The 25,493-nt window shown below is 47.3% G+C and overlaps 1 protein-coding gene across 2 annotated transcripts in view; it reads right to left on the bottom strand.

Moving 5' to 3' along the window:
• Positions 1 to 1,050: 1,050 nt before the first annotated feature.
• nfatc1 (nuclear factor of activated T cells 1) overlaps positions 1,051 to 25,493 on the bottom strand; it is a 30,231-nt gene continuing 5,788 nt past the window's right edge. The window contains exons 4-11 of one of the 2 annotated variants that reach the window (XM_040189379.2): positions 23,760 to 23,965; positions 21,841 to 22,013; positions 20,065 to 20,205; positions 13,840 to 13,895; positions 11,377 to 11,509; positions 9,052 to 9,627; positions 4,834 to 4,949; positions 2,269 to 2,839 (exon numbers count right to left, since the gene is read on the bottom strand). In XM_040189379.2, the coding sequence (XP_040045313.2) occupies positions 4,849 to 4,949; positions 9,052 to 9,627; positions 11,377 to 11,509; positions 13,840 to 13,895; positions 20,065 to 20,205; positions 21,841 to 22,013; positions 23,760 to 23,965 (1,386 nt within the window). In that variant the 3' untranslated portion in view covers positions 2,269 to 2,839; positions 4,834 to 4,848. Of the gene's footprint in view, positions 2,840 to 4,833; positions 4,950 to 9,051; positions 9,628 to 11,376; positions 11,510 to 13,839; positions 13,896 to 20,064; positions 20,206 to 21,840; positions 22,014 to 23,759; positions 23,966 to 25,493 lie in introns of both variants that reach the window. The other variant, XM_040189381.2, reaches the window with a different exon arrangement.

Raw genomic sequence — 25,493 nt, 5'->3', positions numbered from 1 at the left:
ATACTATGCTGTAACACGGACAAACATCCACCAACAGCATGTAAGCATTTGAACTGTCCATTACACCAACTATCATCCAGTTGCACATCATTTATTATTCTATACCTGCAGAGTCGGAGCTTACCGAGTGCGTTCTGTCGGGATCGGACCCGACGGTGACTAGCGGCTCAATTGACTGTTTAAGAAAATATAAGGGCCTGATTTTCCTAATAGATGTGGGCAGGTGCGAGGCAGCCAAACAAAGCCAACAAAAGTCACGCCCTGATTTCCATAAGCGTTACGGTGTGGTTGGGTTCGGCTGTGAGGTGAGCAAAACAAAACAAACACACGGCAATGATAAATGAAGTGTTGGTCGGCAGCGAGGGTTCGTTCCACGCGTTGCAGAGCCTGCAGACCACACGGGGTCAGTGTGGCCCCTAACAGACACACACTGCAGACGCGCTAATATCACAGGATTAACCCTTGAACGCGCACATCAGGCAGACGTTACTCCACTGTGTCATAGACGATAGTTGTTTGAAGCTTTGCTCGGAATTAGGAATTGTGCACCTTCTAAGCTGTAATAGAAGCTCTGACTTTCATGCAGAAAGTACATTATTTTTGTGTGAAAGTTCTTTAGTTTTATGCATTTTTAAGTATTTATCTTAAAGCAATTCTTATCTTTTTCAAGGCCTGCAGCCGTCTTTGTCTCGTGTCCATTGTTTCACAAACTGTTCAACAGCAGCTTTGAATTCTGAGTTCAAAAGTGCTGTCAATTTAAAGGAGCAAAACGCGTTGCGCTGTACACACACACAGATTTGCTTAAAATCCTTATGCGCAGTAGTGAAACTCGCTTTGAATGTGATTCGTGGCATTCAAAACCATCGGTGAGGCCCTGGAACCTAAAATCCCGCCCAGCGCAGCTGAAACTACACGTGAGGACGCATACACATCTGACCTAAAGCCATGATCTCACACACACACACACACACACACACACACACACACACACACACACACACACAGTATATTTATTAATCCGACGGCAGGTAAACAGATCACTCACAGGAACGAGATGAAGACTTATTTATTGACAATTACACAAAAATAGAATTATGCAGAATTATGAGTTGTTCCACAACAAAAACAACCTCCGCGGTAAACATTCCAGTATGGCTTCAGTTACAAGGATTAAGACTCATAAATACGTATAAATCCTGGGAGCGAACGTCGGTAAGCCCCATTTAGGTTTACTTACAAGAGAGCAAACGAGTAGATACACCACAGTACGTAAGGAACCATGTAAAAGAGGCTGTATGATGAACGTGGATAAACAGAGCACATGCTAAGAGAATAAATATGAAAATACAAAAAACACACATTAAAGAATTTATATATATTTGTATTGCTGTTTGGGTTAGAGGCCTCGGGTCTCGTCCTCGACAGCCTCCCGGCATGTTGCACAGCTTCCAGGTCGGATTCCTTCTTCAATAAAAGTCAAACCAATATCACTGTAGCAAAAAGTTTACTGCATTGTACTGTTATTTTACAGTCAGTATGCATAAATGACTAAATGACTCAGACTTCTGTCACTACACACTTGGTTTTTTTTAAACTGAAGCCATAAGCGGCAAAAAAGAAAATGAAATGCAGGGGATTTATATTTAAAGTTGGTTCTCAACTTTCCTCTCCTGTAATTCTGCATCTTTATTTATTCATCCGTAAAAAAGAAATTTGCTGAGGTCATTTTTGCTGTCGGGGTTATTTTCTTCTTCCGCGGGATCATCGTCCTGACGTCCGGCTCCTGTTTTAGAAATACCCAAATAAGACACGAGGCCAAATAGCACCACTGCCCTGTGATCTAAATCGCCTGAAACTTCCTCTTTTCCTCCACAGGAGTTTTAATTTACATACATTGTGTAATTGCACACAACGGTTGGTTTAACACGTCCTTTAAATAGGACTAAACACGAGGTACAAATGCAAAGTGTGTTTGTGCAACACACTTTGCATTTGTACCTTTAGTCCTATTTTATCCACGACCCCCCGAGGCTGAGATGAGTATTACAACAGAAAAAGCATTATCTCATTTGCAACTCTATATGGAATAAACTACTAGATACCACAAGTTTACTGATTAAGTGCTTATTATTGGTTGCAAATACCAAAGATATTAAATTCTAATATTAACAACGGCCTCTGAAAAAATAACAACGTCCGTTTACAAAAGGAAAGGTTGAACTCATGAGGAATGAAACCCTTTTGATCACTTGGGTCTCAGGGTTTCGTTGCTACAGCCTCACTCTCAAAAGCATTTTGGAGTTAATTACAAATTTCCAATTGTGATGAAATCTTTCTTCCGTTTCCAGTCAAAAAGGCACTTTTTTTTTCTTTGTAAAGCCAGATATGGAAAATAAAGCACAACAGATGCTGTATATACAAATTACATAACTCAAAGGCACTGAATCATTTACAAACTGCACCAAAAGAAGAAATATAGAAACACGTTTTGGTCAAAACAAGACAAAGACAAGCAGACTTTGAGGCTGGGGGCGGCAGGTAAGTCAGTCATGTGATTCATTCTTTGGATCATTTTTTCATAAAGGCATTATTTATGTAAGAACAAGGCACGCGTTGGACCCGTGTCATGTGGACAACACATTTACATTTGCTCCCTTTGCATTTCCTTTTTCGCTGCTTCCTGCTGTAGTCCGAGCATGACAAGCACGACGTCAAATCTTTCGTTTGGTGTTTCCTTTTTTTGTTCGGGAGTTTCCCGTTTCAGTTTTGTCACGGATGGGAAACTACGCGTGGCTGTGGACGGAGATGCTCGACAGGTCGTTCCGGATGATTTCATTGACTGCAAAGGGAGAGAGAGAGAGAAAAAGACAATCAGAAGTCGTCGTGCCGAGTGTGTACATGTACAGTATAACGTTGCATGAAATATCTTTAAAGCTTTTTAAAAGCATACTTTCTAAACTAGCCGCTTGCTACTTGTGATGGCATCTATTATTTGCAGGGGCTTTCAAAAAGAACCCCATACAGTGGATTTGGCTAAAACATCAGCTAAAAGTTGCTAGTTTAGACATTCGTCAGAGCAGTTAGCAACATTAGCACTGAATATTCACCTTTTAGTTCAACATTTTGACTGAGATAGTTACTGAATGTTCCACCCTGATATCCGGCTGGTTGGTGACTCTGTTGCTGAGCAGGTAAGCTGCTGAAAACAGCTGTGTGCTACAAATAAAAGACACGGATGAGAGCGGTGACAAAAACATGGAAGCTATATATATATATATATATATATATATATATATATATATTCTTTTTATAGAGGTTTTTCCTCCGAGCCGTCTTAATAGAATCACTTTATATCTGAGATCCCCAGAGCTTTTATTTAAAGAGATGATGCAACCTCCTGCTGTCTCTAAAGGATCCAGGTGCACTTATCTCTTCTTATCAGCGGTGTTCTTTGGCTGAAGGGGGAGAGAGGCGGGTGGAGGCGGGGGGAGCCGGGGGGGGGCGGTGGGCGCCAAGAGCAAACGATCAGCTAAAGCAGCGAAGATGCTGAAGCAGAATCTGTGACCTCATTTATCTCCACAGATCCTCAATCTCTAATCAGTTCCTCACTTTTCTAATCAGGATGAGTCGTCCTTCCCTCAGATCTCACACGGGTAAGAAAGGCGAGCGAGCGGCGTGTCAGGAAGAGCCCAGGCTGAATGAGGCCTGAATGAGGCCTCGGGGGAAGCCGAGCCAGCGGGGTCGGGGGAGGAATTCCCTGCATGGAAACCTGAGGTTCCTCTCGCACAACGACCACTTCCTCCCAGAAACGCGCTCGCCTCCTATCGCCACAACACACTGATGTACGCCCCTCACAAGAAACGGAGGAGGAGGCGGCTCGGGGGGGAAAAAATGAAATAAGTGTGGGCGCAAAACCACGTAGCACCTTAGTGTGGCACTCGTCTAGACACCAAGGCCTTGTGTTGGGCGCTGGCGATCGCCTGCTATGAACACAGCAGCGGACCCCTCGAGGGGTCCGATGAGTGCAGCGCGGCGGCGATCTCACACGGGCGTGTCACAGAATCATTGAACCTATTATGAGGCTACGAAAAGCGGGTGAGATTCACAGCAGCGTGTTTTGGTGGAGAGGCATTTTATGTAGGTGCTCTAATTCACTTTGCTAGATTTAGCAGAGGGGGAAAAAAATCAAAATCAAACTCATCATTCATGTTCAAAAGTGTGTTTTTAAAGGGGAACTCAAGTTGTTTAATGAAATCTGTGGTTGTGGAAAGAAGGTTTTAGAGCAAATAACATTAATGACGTCCGGCTTTGCGCCGTTTATCGGAAAGTATCGTGAGAAATGAGGAACCAGGGGACTAAAATTCTAAATATTTCAGCATCTTCTGCCGTTATTTAGGCCATTTTTTGGGTTGAATCGCTCTCTTGGGATTCGCTGAACTTTATGGAGTTCTTTTGTGCAGTCACACTATTGAAACAGTCAAAAACTTTTATTAAAACAATAAAATAAAATTGTATAAAACATTCATTTTTGTTTGACCGAATATCAAAATCAACATATTTGCATTTGTGTTCATATGCATTAAACTATCAAAGTATGCAGAGCCATTGGTGCTGAACATTAAGCATGAATGAATAAACAACACGGAATTGAGCCTAAACTCTGCAGCTCCCTCGGGGGGGATCAGCAGCAACTGGGTGACGGTGAGGGCCGGATCACAATGGAGTGCATTGCGACGCGGGACGCTTTTCTAACACGGCTCATGATCAGGACAGCGTGCTGCCGTTACATCACCAAAAAGATACACGTGAACCAGAAGAAATAAACACTCTGACCTCATCTCCACCCTCCTACAGCGCGCCGCTCCGCTGCCACGCGCGCCGTTCCCGGCCCAGACTGAACTGACTGACCTCCTCTCCTCTATTTGATCTGGCTTTGACCTCCTGCGCATCTGGAGGTGGAAGGACACGATCGTTGAGTTCAAGAACCCTCAGGGGGACGTTATTACAAAATGGCGTCGAGCCCGGCTGTAAATTCAGGCCCGTCGTCACGTCATGTTGCCGTCGGCGCTCTCGGGTTACTGTCACGCCGCGTGTGGTGCGCCGGCTTTCACATGACAATGGAAAAGGTAAAAAAAAGACAGAATTCAGTAGTTTATTGTGGTGTAAAACAAAGGACGACCAGGGGAGAAAACACTCCCCCATCAGCTGTTTACGCGTCCGTTACCATGGCCCACTTTTCATTGTGCCGGCACATTTGACGTGTGGGATCTAATTGGAAAAAAAGGCAATGTATTGATCTCTAAGTGTGTTAGAGTGCTAAAAATAGGCGCTGCACCAGAGTGACATCTGTGTCATGTGTTCTCTGCTCGAGAGGCAGTCGAGCGACAGAAACGCTTCAAACAGAGTAAGCCCTGGTTTATATTGTTTTACAGAATAGGATTCAAAGGAAGAAGATGGTAGGAATGAATCCATCTCACTTTAATGTCCTTTCAACAACCTTTCACGAGGTCGCCGTCATGTCACATGCGGACAACTTTCACATTTTCTTCAACGACGAAGATCATGTCACATGACTGAAAGCTCTGGAATACTTGCTATAAAGTAGTAAAACTATGAATAATCAAAAGACTGTCATTGCATTACTTCGGTTTTATAAAACTCTTTCTACTTTAATCAGTTGTGCGATGAGTTCTTTGATAATCCGACTGCTCGTAAATCAGCGCACGATTTGTCCCGATGGTCGTGGTTCGATGTGACGTAATCCAGGAAATGGTTTCCTGTCCCGTGGACAACAGCTGGACCCGGCCGATGCAGCCCGGCTCCTTTAACCAGGAGAGCCTCCGAAAAAACGAGGAACTCCCAAACAATTGGTTTGCCTCATTAAGGGCTGGAGCGCGTCAGCCGACACTAACAACACAATACTGCAGGAGCAACCGGGTCCGGCAGAATCACTCTGTGAATAAAGCAGCCGAGCTGAGACAATGAGAGAATAATAGTCCCCCCCCCCCCCCCCTCTTTACTGCCACGTCAAGTCCAGGCCACAAGCCACGAGATGTTCTTGGCCCACATGACGAGGCTCCTACTGGGTTACTGAAAGTCAGTCCCACAGAGCGGTCTTGAAGTTCACCACGGCGCACCGCAGTGCCAGACAGTTTTTTTTGTTTGTTTTTGAACCCAGGTATTACTACAAAAAAAAGAAAATGTCTGCAGACAACAGCTCTTTGTCAACTCTACAGGCTTTAAGCTAATGGAGTAATAGAAAGTAAAGTAATGTAATGGAGTAATAGAAAGTAATGTAATGTAATGTAGTAATAGAAAGTAATGTAATGTAATGTAGTAATAGAAAGTAATGTAATGTAATGTAGTAATAGAAAGTAATGTAATGTAATGTAGTAATATAAAGTAATGTAATGTAATGTAGTAATATAAAGTAATGTAATGTAGTAATAGGAAGTAATGTAATGTAATGTAGTAATAGAAAGTAATGTAATGTAGTAATAGGAAGTAATGTAATGTAATGTAGTAATAGAAAGTAATGTAATGTAGTAATAGGAAGTAATGTAATGTAATGTAGTAATAGAAAGTAATGTAATGTAGTAATAGAAAGTAATGTAATGGAGTAATAGAAAGTAATGTAATGGAGTAATAGAAAGTAATGTAATGTAGTAATAGAAAGTAATGTAATGGAGTAATAGAAAGTAATGTAATGTAGTAATAGAAAGTAATGTAATGGAGTAATAGAAAGTAATGTAATGGAGTAATAGAAAGTAATGTAATGTAGTAATAGAAAGTAATGTAATGTAGTAATAGAAAGTAATGTAATGGAGTAATAGAAAGGGAGCAGACTGCGTAGAAAAATGACTTCAACTCAACAGCTAGAGCAAATTAGCTCCAGCTAGGAGCCACATTCGTGTACAGTGCATATTTTGCGTTGTGTTTATCTGTGTTGTCACTGTGAGACAAAGATTTAAAATTCAGCTCATTGATGAGGGTTTCTGTGGTTTGTGATACTCTGCAGAATGATTCTAATATGTATTTCCCTCCCGATGTGAAAACTACGTGGACAAAATATAGCAAACAACTTTCTGTTACTTACAATTCAAACATATCACAAAATAAAACACTGTCTCTTTAAGACCTCCTGCTGAGAAAGGTAGTGTGTCGTGTGCTCTACATAAGGAAAGGCTGATAAATAAACCAAACTGTTGGAATGATGAAGCTTGTAAATCAGACAAACTACTGCTGACTAAAGCTTCTTTTTGCCACTTGCGGCGGCAAATGATTTAAGGAACCAAGGGAGTTTTACTGTATTCTCCCAAATACTTTTCCTATGATCCCCCCACAGTCCGCTCAACAATTGTACCGTTCTAACCTCTACAATTCTAACATCTAACAAGGCCACAGCACGGCATGAAAAAAGCTTTTCCGTAATGCTGTTTGGCTCAAGTCTGGGCTGAAAATGCACACGTCCCTCCTGTGTTGCCTCACTGCTGACAAGGAGTCAGCTGCACGCCACCGCGCAGCAGAGCGAAGGGCCTTGGACACGTCTCCCAGACCGGCCTGCGAGCCAAAGGGAAGCATGTGAGCCTCTGCAGTCAGCACGCTTCATGGCAGCATGGCCGGCCTCCATCTCCCTCGGCGGCGGCGGCGGCGGACCGCGCACCCTGCGGCCTGGAGGCCTCCGGCATGAAGCCAGACGGCACCATTCAAACTTTCCGTGGACGCGTTAGTAGCCAGGAGGAGGGGGAGCGATGAATACGAGAGCGCCGCACAAAAAAAACGGAAACAATATCGGCTCTGATTACAGACGACGTGTGTCGCTTTCATTTTAAAGTGAAGTCTACTGCGGCTACCGGACAGGATGAGAGGTTAAAGGGTCGGACCGTTTCGATAACGTTGGTCAAATTCTCCTTAAAACTAATTAAATAGCACCGCGTTAGATAAATAAATGGCAATGATGGACCCTGGTTTCTGGTAGTAACGCGCAGATAAATCGCAGCCCATAAACACAAACATGACCCGATTTTTATTTGTAAGCAACGCTCCACCTGAGCTTTAAAGAGTCGCATGAAACGCTGCCAAAGGTTTTAACGAAGTGAGAAGCCACATTGCGTTGGGAATGCTTCGTATACTTTCCGTGAATTTGACCAAAGAAAACAAGTGCAATCGACGGGGGCCCCGGCTCCGCGGAAAACGCCATTACGGAGGTGACGGGTGGCTCAGACTTTAACTACGCCGCGTTCGAGCCGCATGAACCCCCCCGAGAGACGCGAGCACCGGCTTTGAGCGGAACCAAATATCCCTACAGATGGGGGCAACTAGTGTTAATGCATTTACCCAGACTGCTGCATGGGAGCGGCCCAACAACAGCGGCTCGCTCGCCATGGAGCATGATTCAGCGGTGGGGGCATTGGGGGGGGGCCTGCTGATGGCTGCTGGTTACTGACGCTTCATGCGCTTCCTTCACGGGACCTACACGCAGCCGGGGACGGTTTGCTTCTCGCCCCGGGGAAGATGGTTTATAACAATTTATTTCTAATCACCATGCAGCACGCGGCCCGCCAAGCCTCAGCGGCGAGCGCGCAGGGCCTGAGCGGTGAGATCATGAAGTTTGGGCTCCTGAAAAGCTGCTCTCTGTGAGATAAATCAAAAAAAAGGGGGGGGGGGGGGGGGGTCACCCAACGGCATTCATTATATCAGCGAGATTTCGGCAGCGTCGTCTCATTCAGGGTTCACAACATATCAAACGTCAGACCGCCGGGCTTCTTTGATCCAATTTCCTCAGAAAAGAGACGACTTTGAGAAAGTTCACAGCGGCGAAAAAGCCGCGGAATGGAGAGAAATCGCCACGAGCTGGACTTGTGACAGCCGGCGGCCACACGAAGCTTCCTGCGGTGATATCAGGGTTTCACCATCACCGAGAAAAGAAAAGGAGCTCTGCAGCCTACGTGCTGGCTTGGCTTTGGACTTTCATCAGTTTGTGCAGCGCGCGCGTTCATTCATTCTTCAGAGGCGCTGGTTGGACGGTTCTGTAATATCGACCTCACTCACCATCATCCAGGTACATCTGGTCCAGCTCCTGCGGTTCCTGTTTGATGCTGACAGCCAGCGCCGGCGGGCTGCCGTCCTCATGGAGGGAACCCCGCCCCCTCGGCGCCACCTTGGGGGGCTGCTGGGTTCCGGGGCTGGCGTCGCCGCTGCCCGTCTGAACCGGCGTCACGCACACGGCCGGAGAGAAAGGGCCGTCCGTCGGCGTGGAGGGCTGCGAGGTCGGGGGGGACGAGGAGGAGGAGGAGCTGCTGGGAGGGTAGAAGCCGGGCGGCGGGTAGCGCCCGGGTGTCTCCCGGATGATGGAGACGTGAGACATCGGGTGGTGGGCTTGCGGCGGCGACAGGTCGTGCAGCTCGGGGCTGGTGCTCGGAGAAGACGAGGCCGGCACAGGGGAGGGCTTGCCATCCACACTGACGGAGTAAGACCCGCCCACTGAGCAGGGCCCGAGGTCAGAGGTCATCATCTGGGTCATGACCTGTGGGGGGAAGTAGGGCTTTGCTTGCAAGGACAGGCCGCGCTGGCCGCACAGCGGCGGGGCGTCGAAGTCGTCGCGCGGCTCCATCTTTATCGTCGGGGCTGCGAGGGAGAACGAGAAGAAAGGAGAAGCTGAATGAGTGAAGACGGATTCCAGGCGTCCTGCGAGCGCGACTTAGCGAGTGGGTTTGCGGCTACGAGACCCGCTGCCAAACAAACACGCTCATCAATGAGACTCTGTGTCTGGGCCCGAGCTCTCCCACCCGGCTGAAAATATTTAGAAAAAGAAAAGAAAAGGGATGACTCATCAACACGAGGACCCATCCAGCTGCCTCTATAATAAAACGCTTGTTTTCTTTGGGCTGCGCTCCGGGGCGAATACCTACAAATGTGAGATATGCTGCTGCAACGGGGGCTCCGTACCCAGCAGGGTTCGGCAATTTAAAATGGATTACAGCTCGAGAGGAGAACGTTTAACTCAACGCGAGAGCTGCTTTTTTTTTTTCTTTCTCCCTTTTTCTTCACTAAATGTGTCTGAAAAGGACAAAATGTTGGTTAGCGCACAAAGTGAGAACCGGAGCCCTGGACGCCACATCAGCATCCAGCAGGCACCTCAGCAGCTCGATTACAAGGAAACGACATCTTCTCCAATGCATCTCGCAACCGGATCAATTTCCCCATTTCTCTTGTGGTGAAACACTTTGGAAAAATTGCAACATGAAGCGTTTGCTTGAAATCGAAGCGGAACTGACAAACGAATCGTAATTCTTCCTCCCGTGTTTCAATATCTTATTTCTAGCCCCCCCGAGGCCAGAACTGAACCCAGCATGCACCCTTCTGTTAGCAAGGCACTCCCTCCATGCCGCCTTTACTACACTTCATCTCATAGCAGTTTAGTTATCTATGTTTCCCAAAATAAATCTGCAACACCTCTGCTGCAAAGAAAAGCGACAGGACACACTGACAGTTTAGAGAAATGCTTTTTCCCCTCCAGCTGTTTCACCCATTGTCTCCATCCTTTTGGACCTGAGTGTTCAGCAGGATTTAGGAGGCGCGGACCGGGCGAGCCGCCCTCTCCGGTGTCCCTCCCCTCCCCTCTCACTCCGCATCCCGAGGACAATGCACCACTTTCACAGCGGGGCACTTGGTCGCCCACGTGCAGGGCTGGGCCATTTCGCTTGAATCACCGCTTTGAACCGCCCACTGGATTTTTTCGCTCCAAGCCCTGAGCGCAATTAGCAGCGGTTTCTACATTTCAGCTGGAGGGTCAGTGTTTATATTTAGCTTGGCAACAGGTTCCCTTTTCACATGACATGCTTTTCCCATGCCCCTATCCCCCACCCAGCTGCCGTAATGTCCAGGTATGGAAAAGAACAGATTTTATTTGTCTTTTTAACAATGTAGGAATAATAACGCTGCTTTGTTCCGCCCTAGCAAACCACCAGACGAGGGGGAATACCAACTATTTGTGCTTGTGTGCAGAAACGCTGGCCGAAATGTTTCTCACAGGGTCTGAAAGGCAGACGGACGGAGCGATGGAGTCGGCGAAGACGTGCCGGTGGCTTCGAGGTAACAACGCGGGCTGTTCGCTGAGCAAGTGTCAGCGCAGCACGGAGCTCTAAGGGAAGAGGTCGTTTGGTAGATCAGGGCCATCTAACCCATTCAGGGGTCGCTCAGCAATTCGTTACGTGCAGGCGACGACCGCTTCCCATGGGTGGCGTCACAGAGGTCAAGGCCACCTCGCAAAAGGTGCAGTTCAATCGAAAAGTTACTAGAAGCCAAATGCAGAAGCAGCTAAGTGTGTGTTTTCGGTTGGGCAGTGAGGACGTGTGAGGAGCGTGAGAGCTTTACCACTGGCAGGGACGTAAGTGAAGCGCTGGTACTGGCTTCTTTTCCTCTTGCCATTACAGACGTAGAAGTTCACGTGGACCGGAGCGGAGAGTCTTTGGCTCCGATAGGGAGGGATTTCAATGAGTAGTGAAGTCTGAAACAAAAAATCAAATTAAGTAATATATTCTTGTAGTTCGTATAAGCAAACAAACCTTTAATAATATTATAATTATTGTATTGTCTAAATCTACCTCTCATACGTAAAGAAATCACAAGGTGAGAAAATACAATATGCATCCAAAACAGAAAAGTTTATTCAGAACTTTTACTCATTTATACAATAACAAATGAATGGTGCATTGAAGGCAATTTTGGTGGTTTACGGTGGAGAAACGTTATGTGTTTATTTATTTTTGTTTTCTCACAGTAGTATTAGTATATTAGTATAATATATTATATCAGTGCCTGTAATTAGTATTTCAATGAAGGCCTGCGATTAAAGAAACCGATTTTTATTTATTATTTTTCCTTGTAAAACCTTCTTTCCGCCTGTTCGTAAGTCACAAACACTTCCGACTTAGAAAACGGATCATCCAAAGCGTCGTTTCCTCTGTTGCCGCTCGGTGCTTCCGTAGTATTGTTTCTGTTTGTTCGCAGGTCACAAGAGAGGACGTGAGGCCTGGATTGTTCTCTTTTCCTTAAAATCCGTAGCATGAAGTGGAGTGTGCTAAAAACCTTGGGACTCATTTCCCCAGCAGAGCTTCCTGCTGCCCGGAGAGACCACTTCCACGCACCCAAATGTTTAAGCCTGTGCTGCTCAGTAGCGAGGGAGGAAGTCATTTGTCTGGCCGGCCTAGACTACACAGGTGAGAGCGGACACATTAAATCACCGCTGTCGTGAAATTAATTCAAACCAGATGAGGCTTTTCAACTTTTCTAGATTCACCACGACCTTTCAGAGAATTAGCCGATGAAAAACTCTGTATACGTTTGCACTGCGTAAGCGGAGACTGACGGGAATATTCGCAGCGCTTCACTCGCGGCGCTGCTGTCCAATGTAGAAATCTGGAATTCCAAGTCATGCACGAGTGACATCATAATCCCTCGCTCGGAAAGCTTTACCTTCACATGTGTTGTTTTATGAAATCCTGTCAAACCACGAAGGAGCGACTGCACCTCACGCAGCCACATGTGACAAATTGAGGATGAAGGAGCCTTCTTGCTCCCCCCCTTTCAAGACCATTCACCAGAGTTTATTTAGTCTTCTAATTCTCAGAATTAGAACTGAATCATCCCTCGTCTCCCTCGGGGGGGAGGGAGGGTGAGGTATTCTGAATAAGCCGTTTGATCGGGCGTAGTGGCGGAGAAGCAGCCGCCGAGGTCAAACCTGGCCAAGGCAAAGTCTGTGTTTAAAATGGGACCAGTCCAGCAGACTGGGCTGAGAGGGGAGGGAGGGAGGGGGGTCTTTGTCTATTCACGCAGACAGATGGGTCCCAGCAGTCGCTGTATATGTGAGAGAGAGAAAGTGTTTCGCAATGCGCTGAGACGCTGAGAGCAGGTGCACCGCCTCAGACACGGACACCCTCTAATCCCCTCGTCTGAACCCCAGACTCCCACCTACACGTCTCTCCCCCCCTTTCCCTCCCCCTCTCTCCCCCTCTGTGTGTGTCCCAGTCCAAGACGGGACCCACTGGCGAGTTCAAACTCCCTGAGAGCGGAGGTTGAACTTTTAAAGACCTTTTTGGACACAACACTGCTGTTTCCCTCTTGAGGTGCTTCTGCAGTGAGAACTGCAGTCATGAACCTGTTTGTGTACTCATGTGATTTTCTACATACCGTGTTAATATCAATGGTTTTCGCATTGTTTAAAAACAATAGGTAATTTTTTTTTCCCCCAAGGGATGAGAAGTTTTTGTTGTTTTGACTTTTAGGTTGAAACCGCCCTTAAACGAAAAGGGTTCAATCAGATCCACGAATTGGAAACGAACCTCAGTTCACTCCCAGCTAAGGTCATTTTATGTAAGTGACTTGAGGACAGGTGTGAAGGAAGGTTCTGCTAGAATTATCCAAGATCCTCTTTGTTTCAGGTGTTTGTTGTTGTAATACTTGAGTCAGACACCAGAGGCTGCGGAGAACCACTACCTCATCTCCAGACACAAATACACACATGCATATTATTCAACTGGAAGAAAACATGAAGCCTTTGAGTGATATCTGGAAGATGGTGTTGTAGCGCAATATAGCTTCTTGTGGGCAAAATAAGTATTACAAAATTTAGAAAAATAATTCTGATAAATCACATTTCACCGGCTTAAATATTGTTTTCGCATGAATTAAAAGAAGAAGAAAAAAGATCCCGCTCTCAAGACAGCAGAGAAAACAATTTAGATTTTTAAATGCAAAGGCAGTTAAATGTTTGTCGGCGCTTTAATCCTGAAATGAGAGCTGATTGGTGCCGATGGCGGCGTCCCGCGTATCACTTACAGGCTTCGAGGCGTCTCTGTCAACCTTGGCCTCGGTCTCCCAGAGGTGGTGACCATCTGAAGAAAAGAAGACAGAACAAAAAAGAAAAGTTACGTGATGACAAAATCAGAAAATCATCCAGCTCCTTGGCACCCAACAGAAGTGAAGAAACGCTGTGAGCGCCGGCGTTATTACCCGTGACATCAGGGATAAATTAAACAGCCGCACGTCATCCTGTCTGCTGACTGACCCGCCGCTCAAATCCTCAGCCGAGCAGACCAGGGACAGACAGAGGAACCTGATGCAATCCTTAAAGGGGAAAAGAAAACCCGCCACCTCTTTTGACTGTGTGGAATCCCAACGCGCTCCAACAGCTGCTGCGCTCATTATGGACACTGACGGGAAACTCACGATGCAACGTTCAAACTCCTTCTTCCTCCTGTTCTCATAGGAATCGGCCTGTGATCCACATTTAAGGATGTGCTGCTTTTCTCCCTTATCTTGCTACAGTAAAAAAAAAGGACAATGCACCATTTGAACCGTTGGAAAACAGGTCTGCTGGGAAGTTGATTTGTCATTCAGTAAAGCGACATTCTCACCAACTCACTACACACAGAAGGAAACCATTGCAATGTCTTAAGACTCCTGACTCGTTAAAAGTCCCAATAAAAATACTGTAAAAACAGCGTTTCGTGGCAGGGAGAAAGCACTTTGAAGAAGAAGTTCAGCCGCGGCCTGTTTTCCTTGGAGATATGTGGCGCGTTGCTCAACAGGCCTGTCTGCAGTTTGATAAGTGGACTGTTTGAACGGAGCAGGCAGCGCGGTGCAGATGGAGAGGCGTTGTGAGGTGGCAGAGACGGAGGAGGTGCAGCTCGGCACTGACAGCTTCTATTATGTCTGAGGAGACACTGGAAGGCTGTTTCCCCCCGTCCTCCCCCCTCCTCCCCCACAGCGTCCGATCGCCGCTTCAGCTGCTGCTCTCCAGAAAGAAGCGACGCCGTTAGACATCCGGCACAGGACCGGTGCCACGTGTGGAAGGTTCATGGATTTAAGGTCCAAATCCCATAACATGGTTCTAAACATGAGCAGGGGAACAGGCTGACGTTTTGGCGTCCAGAACAACCGTTGACTCGCTCTCCAGATCCAGATCTCCAACAACCAGCTAGAAGTTCAGTAATAATCGCCTTGAACACTCATTTACATAACATGTTTTACTAAAGATAAATACGTGTGTGTCAACGAGGCAGCTCGGGTTCCTCTCCAGGAGGGAAGCCGCTGCAGTGCATGTCGCGCTTTTCAGATCTCCCTCTATGTCTCTCTCACATTATCAAATCAATACAGGGATTGACAAATCTAATTTAGCACTTTATTTTCTGTGCCTGGCCACCTACTGCCAGGAAACTTCTTGAGCGATGAGAAGCTTTGAGTGCGTGGGCAGCCTTTGTTTGAAAAGAGCCAAACGGATAATTGATAACCACGGAATGTAATTGATAACCGCAGAATGTTCCAGAGCAACATCTGCACAGCGCCTGCAGCGCTTCCAATGAAAAAAAAATAAAAGGCGTTACCAGCAGTTCCTCTCGGGCTCCCCTTGCTACCCACTTTCAGCTCAACGCGGTTGCCGACTCCCTGGCCCACTGTGCTGGATGACATCCAATGCGATCAAAGCCTAAAACCCCTGCACCAATAACCACCCCGACCATATAAACCCGGTTCCCCTCGCTCTCTCCAACTCTCCCCGAGCTCCGCTCGCCCCTGGCCGCGATCCCGGGCTCCTCGCACAAGTCCTCGCGAATTCACATTTCGTTAGCGATGGTCTATACAAATCATTACAGACATAACACAGCGCAGCGCCGGTGCGTTGTGCAGTGCCGACGGGGATCAAACTATATACAATACGGTTATTTGTCATGTCGGGCGTATGGAGGGAATCAAACAGCTCCTTGTGCTCCCTAATTGGCTCTGGGTGGAGTAGAAACCGCCGGTGCCCAGAGTGAAACAGCGGGCTGGCGTGCGCCCAAAGACCTCATAACGGACGGTAAATACAAACACATGCTTCCACCCGGAGCACATGTGGCCCGCTCAAAGACTTCCCTTGTCCTCTCACCGAGGGCCGAGACCGAGAACCCTTCTTCCCGCCCCGAAAAACACGTGGGACGTTGGGCGGCGCACGAGAGTCGCTGCGACAAAGCCGAGGAAGCGAGACACAGAGATCACCTCTGCACCGGCGCTGCTCGCAGCCACGTGGCGCCTTCCTCTCCCACAACGTCATCTGGACTGGAAAGCGGGGCTTTCAGCGAGGAGGGAGAGAGAGACTGTGGGGTTTCTCAAACGGCCCCGCGAGTTTTATGAATCACGCACTGTTATTTATAAAAACACATATTCCCCGCTGTTTATGTGGCTGCGATTGACTTGTTGATGAAAACGGCCATTGTTCTCAGAAGTGGCGGCGGCGGCCAAACCACCAAGCAGCCTGGAGTGGAAGTCATTGTTCTATTGGTGGAAGGGATCCGACCCATTGACCCCCCCCCCCGCCAAACGGAAACCACTGCTCACCGCCAGCGGAGCCGCAGTGACATCATTTCTACAGGTAATTCCAGGCGCCGCGTGGCCGGCGTGCGGCGCGGTAACCCTTCCGCGGTCCCCGGTGACCTGTGCGGCTGTGGACAACGATTAGACACAATTAGCTGCTCGACGCTCCACCTCATCCGCTCGCAAAAAGACGCACAGGTGAGGAACAGACAAGTAAAAAGTGGTGATTCCCAGTGATGCCGAGTGCCGCAGCAGAGCCGGCAGATGTGAAAGAGGGTGTTGTCCTCTGCGAGGAGCTTCCACCGGAGTTAAGCCATCAATCAGTGGCAATACAGCAAGGAAGAAAGACAAGCAACACAAAAGGACACCAGGCGCTTTAAGCGAGGGCCGTGTTCGTACATTCACTTTCTGTTATCCTATCATAAGCCTACAGGTGCACCACTTCACGGTAATACAAAAAGTATACGAAAAGTGTAATACGAGTTTTACCTTTTCGTGAATTTAGATTTCTAGTTTTTAGAAGAAAAAAAAATGGAAAAAGAAATCACACTCTTGCTTCCTCACACAATCTTTGCACTTTTTTTCCTTTCTTACCATTTGGCCCCTTTAGCCACTTTCTTTCAAAACATAAATCAGATCTGTGGTCTCTCCCAGCAGACCCCAGACAACTCAAACCACAACAGAAGCAGAGGTGGATAAAGGACAGGAGGGCCTGATTTCCCCTAAATGGAGCGAGTGTGACTTATCGGAGACGACATCTTTCTGGGCCGGCCGCGGGCAAATGAAAGCAAGGTGAGAGATTGAGCCGGGTTTAGATTACAGGCTGATGTCTGCAGCAGTACAGTGATCACTCATGACCGACCGGCTGTAACCAGGAGTGACAGCTGAACCGATGCTATCTCGCGCTGTTTCTATCAGGGCGGCGTTGAGGCGGGAGGCAGGAGGCCCGGGAGGGAGGAGGCCCAGGAGGGAGGAGGCCCGGGAGGGAGGAGGCCCGGGAGGGAGGAGGCCCGGGCTGACAAGCAGCTGCTTTCAGAGGATGCTCTCCAGGCGAGGAACAGGTGACTGAGGGGGCAGGTGGGCAACATCCCCTATTCTGGATTCACAAACTTGACAGTTTTAATTGTTTCTCAGAGCGCCGCTTCGGCAGGAGCAACAATAAGAAGTTACAATAAAGGCTTATAAACGATCACCCGAATTCTATTGTCAGAAGAATACGAGTGAGTTGTTTTGCTTGTAGCTACAATTGTGTCTCAGTGACTCCATTTCGCCCCGGGGGGTTAATGACGCCGCTGCTCCGCTCGCCTGCGTCTGTTTACCCGTCTATTTATACGGAAAAGCAGGTGTAAAGAAGACGTGGTCCACGGGGAGGTCGCGGCTCGCAGACTTGATTAACTGGCAGCGCACAGCACGCTTGGATAAAGAGGTTGAAGCACGGAGGGAATCAGGCTGCAGGGTGTTTCCATGCTCGGGTTGCCCAGGAATCTGACGCCGGGGCCTGACTCGGGGAAACCCTCATCAAAAACAAGAGAGCGACACCCATTGGGTCCAGAGGCTGATCGCCGCCCCCCCTCCCTCCCCCCGAGGGCGGCCGGACCGAACCGGCCGGTTCTCCGAGAGCGCAGCTGCTGAGCCTCAGCACTCACGCCAGCGTGTGTTTCTGGTCAGTTCTTTGTCTCTGCTGCTAGAAAACCAATTGATTGGAGTTGATTGTCTCACAGAGGCAGATGTACACTCACTCAATCCCCCCCCTGAACCACGGGGGGCTTAATTGACGTCATCTGGCGGGTGATTGAGTGTGAGAGTCTGTGAGGGCTGTAAATGGAGTAAATACAAATCACTTTGCTGCAAGACATCACGTCACCATGACAACATTAACAAATATTTATTTTAAATGTTTTACTCCCTGATTCTGGGCTCTTTACTCATAAGATGAGAGGTCATTTCAAATGATGTTTTTTCTTTTTAGCTTCAATGACAAAATGAAATGTTTGATGAATGAGTAAATATCGTGTGACGTCATGTGTTTTGTTTCTTCCGTCTTTAATGTTTCTGTTCACATTTACTATGACAGCCTGCACACACAATTCTGTTTATCTTTCTACGGCTCCACACTTCCACTGTTGTCCTGTGTTTCATTTCATGAACATTTGAACTATTATTCCAAGATTCATGTTTCTAGGGCATGAGATGAGGTCACATCTAATACTTCCATCCATCCACGATTCTCAATGCAAAGATTTTAAATTCAATATTTTGAATATTCTAAAATGACTGAATTCTTCTATGCGGATTTGAGAAACTGTTTTATTTTGGTTGATGTGTCCTAACAGTGTGATTTAAATTGATACTTTTCTTTACTTATAACCTAAAGTTTTTTTCAATGTAAAGCTAACTAATGACAGCCATCTTTCCATTGTTGTAAACAATTGCAATTTGACTTGTTGGTTGTGTCAATCTGAATGCAGAAACAAAGCTGATTGGGTGTCAACGAGCCAATCACAACGTTCAGAACTACCATGTCATTTATTAAACTAGCCAGCAAATAAATCAATACATTTTCATCAAATGGTTGCTGTTAAACTCAAAAAATGAAAAGGAGATTATTTATTTATTTCAGTATTAAGATCTGAATTTCACCAAAAGGCAAATGGGGAAACTAAAAGGGAAAAACTGTTCTATCTATTCAGACTCTTCTGATTTCATTTTCTAATGATACAGATGTTTGCTGTTGATCCAACCTACAAAGATTACAAACGGCCTTCATACCTTCCCCACCTCCTACGTCGACACGCTCCCAACCCCGACCTCCTTTGCCCCCCCCCCAACTCGCTCCACACACCCGACCGCCGGCATTCTCCTTCCATCGCCACCTTTAAAACTACCCTAAAACTCCTCATGTTGTTCCTCACTGACACGATGTTATCCTTCTTATTCCTGTTGTCTTTGAGTGCCTTTTAAGCACTGTATAAATATAATGGATTATTATTATTATAATGGATTATTGAATCCAACCAGCCACGTTCTTGTTGCACGAGTCCAACACGTAGGAAGAGATCGGGGTTCCTCATAGAGGCTGAGAAGAGGGGAACCAGGCCTCATTCAATCACTTCATGTTTGGATAAATAATCTCACCCCTCCCTTGTCCAGTGCTGGAGGGGGTAAGTGGGGGGCGTGGAGGGGGGGGGGGGACTTTTTTCTTTCGCCGGCGCAACAATGAAAAGGCTTCCCTCGTATTTTCTGCGTTGCTTCTATTCGTGAATGAATCACACGTGGCTCTGCTGAAGCTAATCAAGGAAATGGCTGTTTGTAAACCTCCTGCTATCAACATCTGGGAGCAGTGCCTCCCCCCTCCGAGCCGGCTTGAAGAAAGAAAAGGGAAACAAATACTGAGCCATGGCGACACACACACACACACACACACCAGTGCATGCATCCACACCATGTGCACAGTCACCCACAAAGGCACGCAGGCGTACGCACAAGAACGTGCTGCTTTTGTGACCCGCTGCTCCGCTGAGCAGGCAATGGAAACTGTAAATGTAAATCCGCTGGGTTAAAAATACAGCGCATTAATGTGCACCACATGTGGCGCTCTGGCAGGACGGAGGGTATTTTGACGGCGGGGGGGAGGGGGGGGAGGCGGTCCTGGGGTTTCTCCAACAACGGAGAGGGAGACACACGCAGACGAGTCCAGAACTCCTCCCTTTTTACCTTGAGCCTTTTCCACGAACACCACCTTGGAGTCGTGCTGGAAGTTGTGTCCGTCGATGTTCATCCGCTCGCCCCCGTGGGCGGGACACGTCTCCAAGCTGCGCTTGTCCACCAGAGGCAGCTCCTGGGCGGATCTCTGGGCTGTGGGAGAGAGGGGGGAGTGAGACGGGCCTCATGGTTCAGCACACACCCGCTCCCCATGCAGACCTGAGCATCCAAGCCGGCGCTGAGTCACACGAAAGCCTCCAGGAAGCAAACACAGGCCCCATGTTGTGTTTTTACCCCCCCTCTCAAATTATGGAGGATGTTTTTCTCAGGTTTGGTTTATGAGATAGTATTAAGAGTAGGGTTTTTTTCTTCACCTATGTGTGTTTCTCATTCTTTTCTTACCTTTAGTTTAATGAACGCTGTCCGTCTAAGGGTCTCGCTCCTTCATCGGGATTGACTGGGAGACATCAACCCCGGTTCAGAGAGCCGGTATGTTTTCCTCACATAAGGACAATCTTTGAATGTGATTCGACCCGCGCTCCGATTTTGATGAAACTTAAGTTCCCTCTTTTTGGAAACCATGAATCATTACCACATTTCTCCTTTTCATTGAACTGAATTCTGGTCAGAAACAATTGCTTTGTGGCAGTTGCTCAGAAAGTAACAATGGTCTTTTTCAAAAGGGTTGACATCATGGTTTAACTACTGTCTTTCATTTAACTCATCAGACGTAATCTCTGTGGCAGCTCTTGCTGCTACAACCACATGAAGCGGTTGATCTGCCCGACTTCGCCCACTGAAAAGGGTCAACTCCGGCGCAGAGTCGATACAGTTTAGGCAAGGCCCACATCGACTTCACACGCACAAACACTGTGGTGCTCACATGCACCGGCAGTGACGATGCTGCATATGAGGACTACTGCTTCTATTCTGGTGTTTTACCTTTTAAGAAAAACAGGGGAAATTGTTTTGTTCGTGCTCGAGGCGGTTGCAAGCCGTTTATTGCTTTGTCTTTTTTCTGTCAATCTCTCCAAAAAGTAGTCATTTGCATATTGTGTAACTTTTCTTGTTATATAATTAAATAATTGTCTTAATGTAATCAACAGATTAAATTGAAGATGAAATGTTCTTGCGGTGTCTTCTAAATGTATGCCATTTTAAAATACAAAAAAAATCTTGTTCTCTAAATATGTTCTCGGAGCCAGAGATCTTTTTTTCAACGCATAATCGATGAAGCATCATTGGATCATCGTCCTGGATGCAGCATCAGTTGCCGTATGGAGCTGATTACAGTGTGTGCAGCGCTGACTGGTGCTGTGGCAGCAGAACGTGTTTACTCTCCTACTCAATGACTGAAGCTGTGAAAACGGGAACCCAGCAACAAATCAAGTCGGAAAATTGTGCCCAGACAGTCAATTTAGTAAATGGAGAGCAAGTTTGGGTTGATTATTTCTATGATATCAAGACAGATTTGCTGTTGGGCAATTGTGGGGAAAATAGGCTCCCGTCCCTGGACGTGTCAATAAGGTACCTGGCATCACCGCAACCATAAAAAGCGTTACTAAATATACAAATAGTGTTACTTGATCATGTAAAAGCTTCAGTTGATGTGAAAAATACATGAGATAAGTATCCAATATTGCATTAAACAAATATCAGATCGAATATAGAAAGCTTTAAATAATGTATATATATATATATTAAATAAGCGTATCAAGGGTGTTAATACATTGGATAAATATGTGAGAGTCGTGAATAAATAACGCTTTGGAGGAGTGAGGAACTCACAGCACTCGATGGGGTTGGATGAAACCTGCAGGGACACGGTCCGGCCCGTGGGCTGGTTGATGTGCGCTCTGAACACCATCCTCACGCGCGTGTTCTTGCGCCCGATGTCCGTCTCCCCCTTCCTCAGCTCGATGTCGGAGTTGCGCAGCTTCAAGATGCCCGCGCAGTCGATTCTGTGTTTGTAGAAGGGGAGCCCGTCAGTCCACGCGCTAAATCATCACGCGAGCGACGCGCCACATCCTCTCACAGCTAATCAGCCCGCGATTGATGCAGTGTTCACTATTTCAGCCAAAACAAACAGCGAAGCGAGCAGAAGATTAACGCCGCTCCACCCGTCCGGGCGCTTTCCCCTCAGTGCCTCCACTCGTGGGTGAAATTCAAATCCTACAGAAACAACATTCATCACGGGAGGAATATCTCCGTTAATGGGCCACAAGAGATGGGTGCTGAAATGCTGTTCCCCTTCCACAAACCTCACAGCCACCAAAGTCATTATTTATTTTACAGCTACAAAGTCATCGTCGCACACTTAATAAAGGTCCCCCATCCTCCTCCTCCTCCTCCTTCGTCTGCACTGGTGCCCTCAAACGGTTTCACACTTAAATGCCTTGAACCTCTCTCATAAAAAACGCTTCTGGCTTTTCCATCGACGAGCTACTCGACGCTGCATTCCTCAAAGCAAAGTAAATGTCAAACTTTTACACACATTTGAACCCTCCCCAACGTTCTCCCCGCCAGACGCCAGGCTCCGCCGCAGTGAGGAAGGTAATCAGGTGTTGGCAAACCGAGGCGTTCAGCGCCCGAGTCTCTCATTTTATCTTTTAATGAACAATTAATTGAAGGCATCGTAGAGGCTTTAGTTCAGCTATTTGATCACGATTTATGATTTACCCCCAATCGTCATGGATAACTATTGCAAACCTAATAAGGCCTCGGCCACATGTGTCAGAAGGAATAAATCCCCCACCTGCAGTGTGAGGGGTCCGAGGCGTGTCCCCTGTGGGAAGAGGGGGAACCGTATCCCGAGCTGCAGACTAAGGGGAGCGTGTCAAATTCATTAAACGCAGGAAAGGTGCTGATGCCAGCAGATAGAAACCCAGAGCATCTCCATCTGTTGGCAGCAGTGGAATACAAAATTCAAAACCATCTTTGCATGAGGGCGCAATGACCTGAAACTATAAATTGTTGTGTTTTGTTTAGCACAGAATGATCTTTTTGCATATACACAGGGGCGGCCCTCCTCTTAGAGTTTGCAGAGTTTTTAAAGTCACCCACTGGAGAGGAACGGCTGAGCAGCAGCGGTTTCGCGGAGGAGGGCCGCTATGCTGCGGTTTTCGCTCTTGTGCACAGGAGGAGGACGTAGACGTAGTCGTGACATCCTCCAGTGGTTCGTGGATTGCAGTAATGAGGCCTCAACATTCGCGTTTTGTCCATCACCAACTTGACTTTTTGCCACCGGGTAACAGAAGACATCAGTTCAGGACTGACTATCTCGCCAGGAGACGCCGTGAAGCCTTCTGTTAGCGTTAGAGACCGTCCCATCCCGATGTAGCCCCAAACACACCCTGCATGCTAATGCAAAAACTACTGAGGTTACCGGGGGAATAAATAAAGTCATTTTCGCGTGGACTTCAATATAATTTCTGCAACTTCGATATTATTTCTACTACAAAAGGAGTCGCCCCCTGTTGGCCAGTAGAACAGATGCAAGTTAAGGAAACCTCCAAATTGGCTTCGCTTTCCAGAACCTGAGGGTGCCGGCCGGTCTCCACTGACTCCAAACCTGACCTGGAGGGGGGGGGTCTCAAAAGACCCGAGACGTGACCTTGACCTTCCAGTGGTTTAATACTCTCAAGTTACTTCGGAACGAGTGCCCAAAACAAGTCTTTCACTTGCCCCCCCCCCCCCCCGGCACTTACACGGCCCGCATGTTGTTCTCTGGCAGCAGTGGGATTTCCAGGATCTTGGTGTTGTTGTTGTGCAGGGCCTCGTGGCTCGGCGTGGACACGGTCTTGCCGGTGATGCGGTGCACCTGGTAGAAGGCGTGCGGCCTCAGCAGCCTGTCGTCGGCGGTGCCGATAAACAGCTGCAGGGTCAGCGGCTCGCTCTCCACGTAGCCGTGAAGCTGAGAGTAAAGAAGAGAGACACACAGTTGCGGTTAAAGCCTTCGCATCCTCTACACATTAAAAAAAAAGAAAGAAAAAGAAAGACCCTCCACTGGCTTTCGGAGGTCGGGCCCCTCGGTGCTTTCAACAAGGCCCCCAGTTAGGATCTTAATCACCCATTTCATCAATGGCCTGAGTACACTTCCTCCATCAGTCCATGTTAGCTCTGCCAACATGTTGATGCTACAGTAGCCGAACCTCAGCGGTGGTAAAAAAATAAATAAAAAAAAACCACCCACGGGGAGCCGTGTTGTGATTTGCGACTAAGACTGAGCTAGTGTTTTCAGAAAAGTCTTAAGCTGTGTCGTTCCCACTGAGCCGCGGCCAATCAGTTATCAGTAAAAGGATCCTGAAGACGGTGGAGAAACGCTGCTCGGCGGGTCCGACCACCAGCTTGAAATACAGCACTGCCAGACCTCCATAGGTGTTGCTTGACGAGAGGCCTCCTGCCATGATGACCTCAACCAGCCGAACTGCAGAGTGCCGGCACGGAGCCCAAAGCCACAGACCTGAAACCCGAGCGGAGCGGCGACCACCGACACGCCGTGAGAGAGCTGCCGACGTTATCCAAACAGGAAGGAGAGCAGGATAACTGACGCGTAGATGTCAAAACAAATCAAATAAGGAGACAGATAAGAGAGGAAAAGGGGCAACACATAAGACTGCGCCGGATGTGTTGTTCACATCTCATTTTAGAGGTGCAGTTGATAGTTTTCAAAGCAAAGGTGGGGATTCATTTGTTACATCTCGAAATCCCTTTCGCACTGTTCTTAAATAAATAACACGTCATCAATCAATGCGGTATGTGAATAGACATACAGGTTCTCCATGAAGAGGTGCGATATAGCACATTCAATTATAAAAAATGGATGTAATAAAAATATAGTTATAAACTAGTTTTTTTAAGTTATTGGTTGTCAAAAAGTACCTTTTTCTTTCCCAGTCAGTCCGTGATGCTGAACAAGAGAAACTCCTTTTGTTGTCTGGGTAAAATAATAGCTGTGATTTGTTCTATGACTTAATGTTATAGACTTAATTCATGCAATAATAACTTCGAAACTGCCTAGTTACAAAATATAGGGAACAGTATTCTTACTATGTATTTAGCTATTACGTAGGCCTATAAAACGGAAATAGTCAAATTGTGCGTGCAAGTCACCGTCCGTGCTCCAAAGCAGATGTTGGGTGAGATTGTCAGCCGAAGCGAAAGGGGAAATGTCAAAGTGACGACAGCGGCCTGCGCTCGCGTAACAGGGAACCCTCCAGGAGAAAAGCGCCCGCGGCGCTGGGAGGCGCAGCATGTGATTTGGAGGAGGATCCCTGTCGGGGTTAAGAGCCCTGTGTGTTTGTGTAAGGAAATGGGCTGCTGCCTAGCAATGCTGTTTATTTAGGCAGCAGGAAGTAGGGTGATGAAGCGAGGGAGCCGGCTCACACGGTTATGTTCAAAACAGTGATTACAAACAGATTGCTGATTATGGGCTTTGAATT

Source organism: Gasterosteus aculeatus, chromosome 10 (assembly GCF_964276395.1).
Source record: "Gasterosteus aculeatus chromosome 10, fGasAcu3.hap1.1, whole genome shotgun sequence".
NCBI classification, from domain to species: Eukaryota; Metazoa; Chordata; class Actinopteri; order Perciformes; family Gasterosteidae; genus Gasterosteus; species Gasterosteus aculeatus.
The sequence above is the reverse complement of the archived record's forward strand: the minus strand, read 5'-3'. Positions and strand labels throughout refer to the sequence as shown.